General features: G+C 39.3%; 1 protein-coding gene across 9 annotated transcripts in view; it reads left to right on the forward strand.

Annotated features, from left to right (window-relative positions):
• The first annotated feature begins 4578 nt into the window (after nt 1–4578).
• ralgapa2 (Ral GTPase activating protein catalytic subunit alpha 2) overlaps nt 4579–12975 on the forward strand; it is a 92117-nt gene continuing 83720 nt past the window's right edge. For all 9 annotated transcript variants that reach the window (XM_069536363.1, XM_069536358.1, XM_069536364.1 and 6 more), the window contains exon 1: nt 4579–4842. In XM_069536363.1, the coding sequence (XP_069392464.1) occupies nt 4737–4842 (106 nt within the window). In that variant the 5' untranslated portion in view covers nt 4579–4736. The remainder of the gene's footprint in view (nt 4843–12975) is intronic.

Here is a 12975-nt window from a genome sequence, read left to right on the forward strand (position 1 = left end):
AAGGAAAATGTTGCATTTTTTTTCAGAATTTCAAAATAAAAGAGAGCAGAATAAGGGATATTGTGCTTTGAACTTTGTAATAGGGAGATAACCTTGATGGCTGAGGGCACAATGACGACCCCTGGTGGGAGCCACAATGCGCTTCTCTGATTTATTTGTAAAACCTGTAGTTAACAAATGGTAATACTGATATAGGCCCTACTATAATATAACACTGGGTCTACAGTATATTCTATGAGATGCATCCAATACATTTTATGAATGTATTTTTTTTTATATATTGTCCTTCTAAACAGGCTCTCACAAGTTCATAAATAGAATAATACCAAAAAAATAAAATCCAAAAGGTGTTTGTATGAGATGCTATAAATCCACGAGCCTGCTTGATCGGTTTTTGTTTCATTATTCCATTTTTCCGTGGCTCATCTGTGTCAAGCAGCTGTGGGTGGTCTCGCAGCCTGAAAATCAGCAGCCCTGCAGACATCTTCCCTTTTCATCCTTTTCATCCTGAACTTCCTGTATGGTCCGATATAGATTTTTTTTAAATGCACTCAGAGTTGGCTCCTATTCACCGTATGCGGCGGGATAACTGTCCCACTGTCCACCTCAACACCTTAATGTGGTTTAACAGGATAGATTAGCTTTTAATGGCACTTAATTGTACAAAAAGGAAATCCATAACCACATAAGGAGAAAAGTCAAGTATTACCAAGCTCTTTATAAGAACAATTTAGAGCAGACAAGTGCTTTTCAAACCTTTGGATTGGAATCAGTCCGACTGCCTGGCCGTGAGAAGGGGCGGCCTGCATTTGTAAGGCTACAGTGCCACCATTTGGTCACAACAGGGCCTTCATGTCACTGCCAGGGCCCCTGCACTTGACAATCCAAGGCTGCATGAAAAAGTATAAATTATGATGGTTTATACTCTGGAAATCCCATTTGGAAATAAATGATCTCATTCAAAAATAATGCCACAGTTGGTACTGTAATCGTCTTATACGGGACTGGGCTGTGTTTGAGAATGCAGAGTGGGGACTCTGCAGAAGACTATAAAGCTGAATTGTCTCAGCCTACATGTATATCGTTTGAAAAAGAAATGAGCTGGGTGCAAAAGACTTCCAGGTGCACGATTAGAGAGGGGAGAAACATTAAGTCCCACTTTTGTTGTTGATAGATTATCATAGGTGCATGCCTTCATGGGTAATGAGCAATAACCTGCCCTTTTAGAACAGGGGAGGTTTGCCAAGAAGGAACGGTGATTACAATCAATTAAGACTGATGACAAAGCACCAACAATAACCCTGTGGGTCTTTGTGTGTGTGTGTGTGAGTGTGTGTGTGTGTGTGTGTGTGTGTGTGTGTGTGTGTGTGTGTGTGTGTGTGTGTGTGTGTGTGTGTCCTTGTATTTTATTCACGCATCCCTCCAAACTACCCTGTTTTGTGTAATCAACATCTGTTGTGACAGGCAACCTCCTCCTTTCTCAGAATGGCCCACTTCAGATAATGAGTGTCATACCAAACTGCAGGGCAAAGGCTGATTTTACTCCTCTTTTTTTTTACTCCTCCTCTCTGGCCTCCACTCTCACCACCCTCTGTTCCCTCTCGTATCATTCAAGACGTTCACTATGGAGAACCTTGAAAAAGAAGAGACAAGCGCTCTCACAGCATCGCCAGTGCTCAACACGTGGGGGTGGTGGAATAGAAATAGAGGACAATCGTGTCTTGTTAACTGAGAGTACAGGATCCTTCACTGTTGACTCCTGAGCACTGGAGCTCTAGTGAGTGCTTTAATTCTTATTTTAAGATTTGATTATTTCAAACAAAACACACAGCTTTATGAAATTGTTTTTATTTTTTTCTGCTTATAGTTTCTGCCCCTGTTGTTATATCAATTATTTCTTTTCATTTTATGCACTGATGTCTTCATATTTGCTTGCCATGCATAGAGCGTATTGTCCTTTATTTTAATGGTAACACACAATATGTGTAGCCTGTACTGGTATGTTTAATTCACATTCCCAAACAAAGCGTTTAGGCGCCATCTCCTGGTAAATCCCAGAACCCACAGGGACTCTCACTAATGTTTGTGACCTCGATAAAGAGCCAATAAACCTGTTTATTTATATTATCTCGTAATACTTAGTCTTAAAAATACATCACTAGATAATGTAACATATAATGGTGGTGGAAATAGGCTCAGATAGTAATAAAATGTTTTAGAAAAGCAGACATTATCCAAGTCTGACTTGATTTCCCTCTTTAACTCCATCTTAACTCTACAGCCTCCCGTCCATCAATGATGTCTCTACAATGTATGAACATAGTAATTTAACCCCAACTCAGCCTCAGTTAATATCCTCCAAAAGAAGACAGATAACTTCAACTTCAAGTGTGATGTTGCAAATAAAGAATGACAGTATATTAGAGTTGATTAATACATACATGCAATCTCTTCAAAATTAAGATTCATACCAGGAGATAAAGTTTGTCTGCATTTCCAAGATGAAATATGCTGTCTGCACAACCAAGCAGAAAACATTATTTTGAAAATCCATTAATGTCCTGAGTACACTGAACTCTGTTCAGTTTAGCATAACCCTAAGTTGGCTTTAACTGCAGGAGCGCTCCACCACTTAAAAAGATTCCCTTGGTTTCATACATTCCACCCATAAAAATTCACAGTTTAAAATGTCAAGTAGCAGCAGCTTGAATGAGGGGAAAAGCTGTAACAGCCTTTTTTCTTTGTGTCACTACAGCAGGGTGTAAATATCAGGAGGTTCATTCATAACTACATCATGCCAATGAATGCATCCACAACAAAGAACTAGATTCACTGCGGTTTTGATATAGACCCTGATTACAATGTCCCTGAGCTGCAGTGAACTTCTGTAAGGTAGAGTGATGGCAAAGAGATCAGCATTAACTGTATATCATATTATATATATTATATTATCATATTATATTATATGGGAACAGCATTGCTGTTATTTCAGCGAGAACACTACACCTGCATATTTTATAGAGGACACTTTATACCCAACATACATTATCCAATTACACTTCAAAAATCAACACAAGTGTCCTAGTAGATGATATCAGTGAGTCAGCATGTGCAGTACTTAAAGCCCTTAAGTCCTGCAACTCCTAATGGATGGATGGATGGATGGATGGATGGATAGAGAGAGAGACAAATATAGGAGGAGTTGCTTGTGTCCCTCATTGTTGAGTCAACAAATACCCTTATGAGAATGTTGTTTGTGGTTCCAACAAATAGGACAACACTGTTTTTAGAGTCGAATTGAAACATTGGTTGCTGGAAACTGGCACTGTAAAGAGAAAAGACAACTAAAGCATGGTTAATTAGACTACCCCCCCCTTTGAAAAGCCATTCCATGATGTGGCTCCCCTCTCGATCTTATTAACAAAAGAGGCTGATGATCTGAAGAGCGACAAGTTAAATAAAAGTGGATTTGGTTTGAAGTGAGTCTTGCATTGCTCAGGAATATTCTCTTCAGTTGAGTGTACCTTAAAAATAAAAACACATTTGTTGATGAAAATTAATGTTATAAATAATAAGAATCTGCAATTTCTGAAATTGAGGAGGAGCAGCTGCTACTTAAACACTAGGGGGCGCATAGGAGCTATTACGACAACAAGATCCCAACCTGTAATCAAACCTTTTTTATCAAAGGAAGTGGAATCTAACTATAAATCTGTTTCACAACAACTTTACTGTGCACAAATACACATTAAAAATCTAATATGGCATTTAGCAGTGAGCAGCTCTTAGGACATCTGACAAGCTTTACCCTGCATGGCTTAGACGGGGATATTTGGGAGCAAAAAGTATACTGGAATACATTTGAAAGATATGACAGAAAACTAAAAAAGTGTTTTTCAGCAACCTCGAGTCCTTCTATCAAGTTATGGAATTTCACATAATTGTTCTTCATTAATTTCAGTGATAAGAAGTAATGACAAAGTTTTTAGGAAGCTCTTCTAATGCAAAAAAGTCTTGAGTAACATTTCTTTTTCATACGCACACCAAAATTTAAATTTTCTTGTGTCAACACAGAGCTAGTGTTGTCACACTTAGGAAATAACCAGTGATGCAAATCTTCCTATGTGGCACTGGCAAATATTTATTCATAACATAAATGCTCTGTGGTTCCAGTCACAGAGGGCCCACTTGTTATGATCCCGATCAGATCTATGTCTTGAAGGAAATATGTCATGAAGAATTCTAAAGTGGACAACCTTTGATTGAGAAAATGTTTTTACATTTCTCACTTTTATCTTTGGAGAAAAATTCTAATATCGAATTTCGTTTACAGGCTGGATGAAATATTAGTTTACAATCAAAAGCAGTATAGTGCATTGAAGCTCGTCCTCCTTTAAAGAAGTAAGAGTTTGCACAATGCTAAACCTTCTCCATGCACTAGAAAAATAGAGCAAAAGGTGAAATAAGTCCTAAAAAAGACAAAGACAAATGGAGGTGCAAGGTGGAATGGTTATAAACAAAGAGGCGTGTTCATCCTATGTGACCCCACCTCTTATGTCAGCCTGCGCTTCCGTGTTTACACACCCACAAAAAAACCCAGGACACCAGCGGCCGTCAGCTGAATGTTTACCGAGCAAGCATAGAGGGCTGGTGAGGAAAGTGACGGTCACACTGGAGCCCTGCTGCATGGTGAGACTCAGGTGATTTCAGCTTCCACGGTCGCAACTCACAGCGGAATGTTCACTCGCCGGGGCCATGGCGACGTCAAGAAATCTACACAGAAAGTTCTGGACCCAAAGAAGGATGTGCTGACCCGGCTCAAGCACCTCCGCTCGCTGTTAGGTGAGAGAAATGTCACCGGGGCTTTCTGATGCTGCTGCTGCTGCTGCAGCACCGCCGAGGCTAAGCTAGGCTAACTGGCTAACGTCAAGGCGAGGGTTAGCCGGCTGGCTGTCACTGCGGCGACTGAGCTAACTGGCTGCTTATATCAATTCATAAAATGGCCCCAAAAAATATCATTCGCAATTTCAAGTGTTCGCCGCTCACAGCGTGTGTTTATCGGTGTTTTCTGACGTGCTAAAATCAGACAAGTGACGCTGTCATCAGGCATGGATGCTAGCTTCTGGGGGGCTACCTCTCCTTGTTGCTAACTAGCCAGCCGTGGCTAACTGATGCTGCCGGGCAGGAGCATCCGTCGCCGAGCAGCAGATTCTTCCCACAGCCTTTGTTGTCATCGTTCCAGTGACATCCCGACTGCTTCAAAAAACATAATAATGTTACAAACGACCATGTGGCTCATCACCGAGGCGCACAGACACACTGTGAGTCGCTGTGTGAGCTCTTGCAGGTGAAGTGTGACCGAAGCTGTCCTCGAGCTGGCTGTCTGGTTCAGTTGCCATCAAGTATCTTTCATTGATCAAGGAAGTACAGCGTTTGTGACAGTCATAAAACTGAGGCTCAGCCGGTGTTCCAACCCTGCTTTAAGAGTTATAGTCAAAATGAAAATACATTGTAAACAATGTATCTTAAGAAGTGATAATCAGAACAGGTATGAATTTGATCTGTAGTAGCTGTAGAGTTTTGTATTGCACTTACTGGGACGCATGTCCAATCCACTTTCAATGTTTTGTGTATTGATCAGCCATCATCTAAAGAGTCGTATAGTGTTGTGTATGTGTTTTTGCCAATGTTAATGTCTAAAAGCAAGTTCCACAATTCAAAACATTAACGTACAAGACACATGACATGGCAGCTCAATAGTTTTATGTCCATCCTGTTTCGTTTTACTGAACCAAAGTCCACATCATTTTATGACAGGTGAGCTTCATACTATTGGGTAATGTAGTGTACAGTATATAACAATTCTTTTACTCGCAGCACATCACAAATAAAACAGTGGTTAGGTACTATGGGACAGTGTGGAGAGGAAGAAGATCGTCAAGAGGGAACAGTGGGGAATGTATGAAAACAAAGAGAAGTAGGTCAGTCACATAGATATTGCTCCGTATACCATATCATCTCTTGTTTTGTAAAGATTGACATCGAGTGTTGCAGGTTAATATCTTGTTTTATCAGCTTCTTTATGTATTCATAGTTACACAATTATGTTGGATTGTGACTCAAGAAAGAACAGCACATTTTTATTTTAAATAGCACATGGAAGCTTTGAATAGCAGAACATCCCTGGTCAGGCTGTGCAACTAAGATTAATATTGGGGTAATTAGCTTTGTCTATTGATGTTTACCAAATATCAGAACATATGGTTCAAAGTTAAGTTTTTATATGTGCACACATATATATATATATATATATATATATATATATGTACACACAAAATCTTTATGATGTGTGACTGATTCTGGTGCCATTTAACTTAAAGGTCCAGTGTGTAAGATTTTGGTGAAAGGGATTTTTGGCTGAAATTGAATATAAAATAATCCTAGTGATGTTTTCACTGGTGTGTTTCATCTAAATTGTATGAATTGTTGTTTTCTTTATCACAGAATGGCAACTTTATATTTAAAAACTTACATGGAGCCTCTGTGGAGGCTGTCATGTTGTTTACTGTTGTCCGAACTGAACAAACTAAAAAACTTTGCATTTTCATGACAACTAAAGTTCACCTCAGGTTCTCTTTCATGTTTGGAAGGGGAGGGTGAGATGAGGGGTATTCAGCTGCAACATGCAACTTCACCTCTAGATGTCACTAAATTCTACACACTGAACCTTTAAATTCATTAAGACATGAAAACTGTGATGCACCAGCTAATTGTAATCACTTCTAGTTCTAAACTAGAGTAACAGTGTCACCATCGCAGGGTGTGAATATCACTTTACTTTTAGCAGGTTGATCGTGAAGTTATTTCTGCAGTATCAACCAGTAAGTGGGAATAAGTGGAAAGGAAAAATCTCTTTGGGAACAAGGTGCCGTCGAGATGTTAAGGGTTTCAACCATTTGTTTGACTGGTGCATGTGTTGCCTGGAAGCTTTTCATAGTGGCATCTTTGCTGTTTCATTGATTTCTGGCACAGTGGCACAATTGACAGCCAATAGTGTTTATAAGCTTATGGTAAGAGCTTGTTGCTGTCACAGCACACCTTCAATGTGAAGACTAGCACAACCATAGAGGAGATCAACATGGAGCTCTGCACGCTCTCTGTTTTTCTTTCCCTCATGTGCAGTTAAAGATAAGGTTGGTTTGGCCAGCGGCTGATGGTAGCCTACATGCCGCTGTCCCACAGTGCGGCAGATTTAACGATGCTTTCAGGAAGGATTTCCTCCTGGTGCTGCTGGTTCCTGTGTGGACAGGAAGCATTGATGAAGGATGAGGACAGGACAGGGACTGAAGAATACAGCTGCCCCCACAGTTTTCAGAGTTTTTATGTAAACAGCACTCTTCATATTATTTGAAAGTCTTCACACTGGATAAAAAAGTTAGGCTGTCGGGCTTAATCACACGATGATTGTGAGTGTCAGTGGAGAACAGTTTAACCTTAATTCTTCATTTTACAAAATGAAGTAGTTTTACTAATTTATTTAGTAGGTGAAGAGGATGTTAGGAAGAATATGAATGAAAATGTCTCAGGTTTCAAAACATTTCCCAACAACTTTTCTACCAAAGTTGAACAAGTAAAAGTTACTTGCAGCCTGTTAACTGCTCTGCATTCATTGCCTATTTGGCTTCAGGATGTTTGATTTTAACATTACATAAGTTATGTGTCATTGTCTCTGAGGCATTTACCACCAGTGCCAGAAATTTGTTAAGAGAGCTTGTTAAATCCAGTCATAGTATCGGCAGTACATTGTGGGTGAGTGGACAATCTGTGGTCAGGGCTATTTTCAGAGAGGCTCTGTATTGGTTTTCTGCTCACTGAGCTGTGGGATGGAGTGTGAAAGCTGCTGCATGTTAATTCGCTGGTCATGCCTGGCTTGATGTGGCTGAGGGTTGTTAATTACAGCAGCCCAGCAAACCACCTGATCACCCATTGCTTCATTCAGTGGAGAAACTGCTATTCCTTTTGTCCTATAGTCCCGTGCTCTGACCAAACTCACTCTGCATCTGCCGCGCACACAACTACTCAAATATTTCCAAAAATAAGCATGGAGTTGGTGGTCAAAATGCTAGCAATAATGTAGGAGATCTATCACTGACTATGTTTCACGGATACCAATATTCCAAACCCTATTAAGCCAATTCTGAAATTAACACTGCCATGTAAACAGCGTTTTCTGATTCCCTAAACCTGAATTAGGTCATACTGGGAATAAGCAATAATTAAGACGTGGAGTATTTTAATCTTAGTCGCATTATATATACATTATATGATGTCCTATTAAAGTTACGACATATGGCATTTAACAACTGCTTGACGACACATTACCTCTAAACCCAAAATGTTGTATGGTAGCATCGTAAATTAAACTTATTCATGTTGAGGTTTGAAAACTGCTGAAATAACATGGGACATAATGGCTTAGTGTATTTAATGCGTGAGTTGGAATCAGGCTATGCTCTGTAACATGTATTAATGGTATATTATATTAGCTGCTCATGTAAACACCATAATTGAAATAAAGTCTTATTCTGAATAAAGTTAATAGTTGGAATATTAGTGTCAATGCAAACATAGTCACAGTTTCCACAGTACATAAGTTTGGGGTAAAAACATCTTGAACTGAGACCTGACTGAGATATTTTTCTTTTCACTTGCTCCCTCCACAGGGAGGTCAGAGTGCCAGCCTGCCAGGTTGGCTGTGGAGCAGTAAGTGCTGCTGAAAATAGTAGTGAATCACTTTCAAGCTCCAATATTATTTGCTATCATGAGGACTTGAGCATGGGTTCAATGGCTGAAGGACAAATAACTCCATGACCTAATCAACTTAATAGAAAATGCAAAGTAGATGTTTCTCTCTTCTTTTGTTCTCTCCCAAGAGTGTAAACAAGCTAAACTTGAACCTTTTGCTGAACTGTATGGGAACAACGGAGAAGGTGTTGTTAGCGATAACAGTCAGGTATGTTTGTTTGTGGGTAAAGGTGTGTGAGTTTGCAGCCAAAGGTACTGCAGTTTTTAAAGAAGCTCTGCACTCAGAAGGAACGAAATGTAATGTTATTGCGCCCTACTTTTTTCTGTGTTCAGGCTCTAAGTGTTTCCGAGTTCAGGGTCAACTGAAAGCACTGCTAGTATAAAAGGAAATCACAAGGTGAAGCACCAGAGGAAACAATGAGCGCAACACTGGAAGGGCTCTTAGGAAGGTCCTCCCTGTTGCTGAAGTAAAAGCTGAGATCACTCGACTTCTGATTCTCGTCCTTTGTGAAACCCTCAGATTAGACTTGTGAACAACTTCAGCCTCTTGTCATCTCTCTTCCTGCACCGTGTCAACATGATATCCACACTTAAGGGGTTTTCTCCAAGTGTAGTTCAACTGCTACAGTGAAAAGTCATAAATGGGGTTTTATCAACTTTCACTAAGGTAGCATACTCTGAAGTTGTCTGAAGTTACGGCTGTGCACTGATAAGGATAAAAATTCACCAGCCGGTGCTCCAATAGTCCAGTTTCTGTTGCATAATGATACAGTCATAATCAAGTGACTCGCTGTGGTGTTGAGCTTTGGAGTGAGATTCACTTTCCCTCATCACTTTAACCACAGTCACAAGTCGATTTGAAACGCACAATTTAAACTACTGTGGTTTATGTTTTGTTTTGGGGAAAAAGCAAAATAAATGTCCTATAGATATGGAGAGAAATTAGACTCAAAATAATCACAAATATTTATTATAGTTTATTAGAGTTTGAGAATAGTCTCCAGCTCCTTACACATCCACAAATGCATGCTGCGTTTAAGCGCTGCTGGTTAACAGGGACACATAAGCTTTCTGTGAATTTGTGGGTTGTTTCTAAGTTGAAAATAAATGATCATCTTCCTGGGATTAGAGTTTATACATGTATTAATTAAAGACTAGCATATGAATGTAAATATGTGGTTTTTGATTCTTTGCACTCCTGCATGTGCTGTTAATATGAATGTTGTGTTCTGTGAACTGGTGGTGGAGTCCAGATATGCATTTGGCATTATAAAGACGTCCTGTACCACTGCACTTGAGTCATTAGAATTGCAAACTATGCCATGATAGATAACGCAGCAGCAGCAAAGATGGATAATTTACATTACTGGTTCAGGATCACTACACCCAGTAGCATCTCATAGGCCTGCACTGGAATTATTTGGATGTTGCAGTGCCTTCATACTAAAATAATGATTATTTATCAAATCAGTAACAGGTCTTTGCACTCGAAAAAAAAAATTGTTTAATGGTTTTTAATATCAAGTACTTAACATTGATTAACCAATATTTAATTATTTCTAGCAAACTGCTTTTTCTACAGGGGAGTTCAAAGTTTGCCAATTATAGCTCTGTTTTTATTAGGTTACATGATGTAACACTCAAATTATTTGTAAAGACATCATTAACCTCCAGGATGTGTTATATTCATAATCTACTAAAGCTTGGCAATATTTTTGGCCTTGCTTTTTCCCTTTTCAGTCTGTGTGTCTCCTGTCATGTGTCTCTGCGGCTTCCTTAAAACCCAAATTTCAAATATGATATAAATCACATGGTGCAGTTAGCTGCTGGCCGACTAGAGAGATATGAAAACACCGGGGCCCTGTGTTCTGCCGTGGATAATATCTGTGTGAATTTTCCACAGCACATGAAAAGCCAGTTTGTCTTGTTACATCGTGTACCTGTCCTGCTTTTTATAGTTACAGAACCTAGCCCAACACTTGTGGTTTAAATTGGGCACCATATGTTAACAAGATTTGATCTCAAAGTGGATTTACATTTTATGTTGCCCAAGCTCTCACTAATCTGCTATGGATTTCCAGCTTTAACGCCAAAGAAAAAATAAACATTTAACTTTGGCTTACAGTGTTAGCACAGGGCTGCAACACAGTGTTTAGAGCATATTTTGAGTTGGCAACTCAAATGACTGGTACTGGCTGCTAAACTGATGTAGAAAAGGGAATTTCAAAAATATACAGCATTTACACTTTATTGTTTTTTTTGTATTTAAAGCTTACACCTTTTCAGTTGATTTTGAAGATTATGTAAACAATATTTATGACTTCTATCCCACTAGCGCCAGTATCTCTGACCAAAACAACTGATTAAAGATACGCTGTTCACAGGAGAGCAGACAAAAAGCGATTCAGCTAACTACCCTGCAGACTGGAAAAACTGATCCGTAGTGTCTTTACAGCAGTTTGTTGCATCGTAGCGTCTGTGTGACATGCTTTGGTTGATAAACATGTGTTTTCTAAACTTATTTCAGGGCTGTGCTCACTTGTGACTGCATTATCCTTGGATGTTTATGCACAATGCATAATAGAGGTCTTTCCAACCTGTACAAAATGACACACTCAAAGATATCATCATGGTTTTCACCTGAAAACCTGCCGTGTTTTTTTTCCAGCTGGGAACCAACCATTAAGGCTGCAAATCAATTTATTCTTGGCCAAAATGCTCTAAATCGTTCAAAGTTAGGAGGATGAACAAGAAAAGAAACCATTCCGTGGCACCAGGCAGCCACTTAACATGGATAGCATTGTTAATCTGTCTGTGCCATGCTTTATGTAGCCCATAAACTGTAAAAGGATATGGTTGCGGCCCTGATGTTTCTGAATAACATCGCTGTGGTGGCAGGTGTGTCTACAGTGTTTGTCACAACATGGAAAGAGGGTGAGGGGATTTGCATTTCCTCCTGGGTGTATACATCAGTGCTGATTGGAGCCATGTCACTTCTAAGTACAGGAAGGGCCAACGGTTTCACAGGGAGCGACTCACACACATGCACTAACATGAACTTGTGCCCAAACCAGTTCTTTCAACTATTACACAGATAATATTTTTGGCTACTACATCGATATAACCTATTAATGTGTTCTCTGAACCCACTGCGGAAGATTTAAGTTGAAGATATCCATTACTACTAATGAAAGGAAGTGTTTGTTTTTTGAAGTGCAAGGGACCAAGGCTGGAGGCTAATGTAGGAAAAATGTTAGAAAGTAGACGTTTAGACCTTTCTTGAGAAACAGCCATTTCTGTCTCGTCTTTGAGAAAAATAATACAATTTTTAAGGCTTGTTTTGTTTTTTTACTACAACCTGTAGTAGTATAACATTTCCTTTTTTAGATTCTAACACAAGAGTTCTTGTGATGAATTTTGGCATTTTATACTTTTGCTGGAAGGGGAGAAAATTATTGATCTAGGAATATATTGCTATGTTTGATTGACTGTAAGAATCTAAATGAAATTATGTTGCATCTATTCTTAATTTGAGCTTCTTTTTCTTGCAAAACTGTTTCAGTCAAGAATAAGAATACAAGCCCTGTGTTGATCAAGATAAGAAAATGAAGAAAAGTGAAAGTTGCCAGTTTAGCAGCTCTTTAGACCGAAGCTGTAGAGATAAATCACTTTCTAATGTGTGAGCTGGGGTAAGGTCAGGCGTTGCCATTTCATACCATGGCTGTTTCACACTGCGCTCTGTTTAGATTCATTGGCCCCAATCTGTTACCCAGCCAGACACTGACTGCAAGTCAAGAGGCATTCATGCAGTGTTTGGCACAGTGACATCATAATGAAATTACATGCATCAAAGGTGTTGTGATTGCAGAAGCAGGCCCTTCATAATAATTACATTTCTTGAGATTTGTTTTTTAGTGTGTACTGAGCCCTGAATTAACATAACATAAATCATAATTAATAATAACCCAGTTAATAATCATAATAAAGATATGATGACACTGCTGTTGTGTTTACAGTGAGCTATAATGTCAGAGGCGTTACAAGCCTGTTGACATTTTAAAGGTTCAGTTAGCAAAGACAGACAAAGCCATAAAATGCAGCTCATCTCCGAGAGAGACGCGTGCTTTGCTCCATTGCTTCAGCCCAACAGTATGTTAATCATTCTCAGTG

This window comes from Paralichthys olivaceus, chromosome 12, assembly GCF_024713975.1.
Source record: "Paralichthys olivaceus isolate ysfri-2021 chromosome 12, ASM2471397v2, whole genome shotgun sequence".
In the NCBI taxonomy this organism is placed as follows: Eukaryota; Metazoa; Chordata; class Actinopteri; order Pleuronectiformes; family Paralichthyidae; genus Paralichthys; species Paralichthys olivaceus.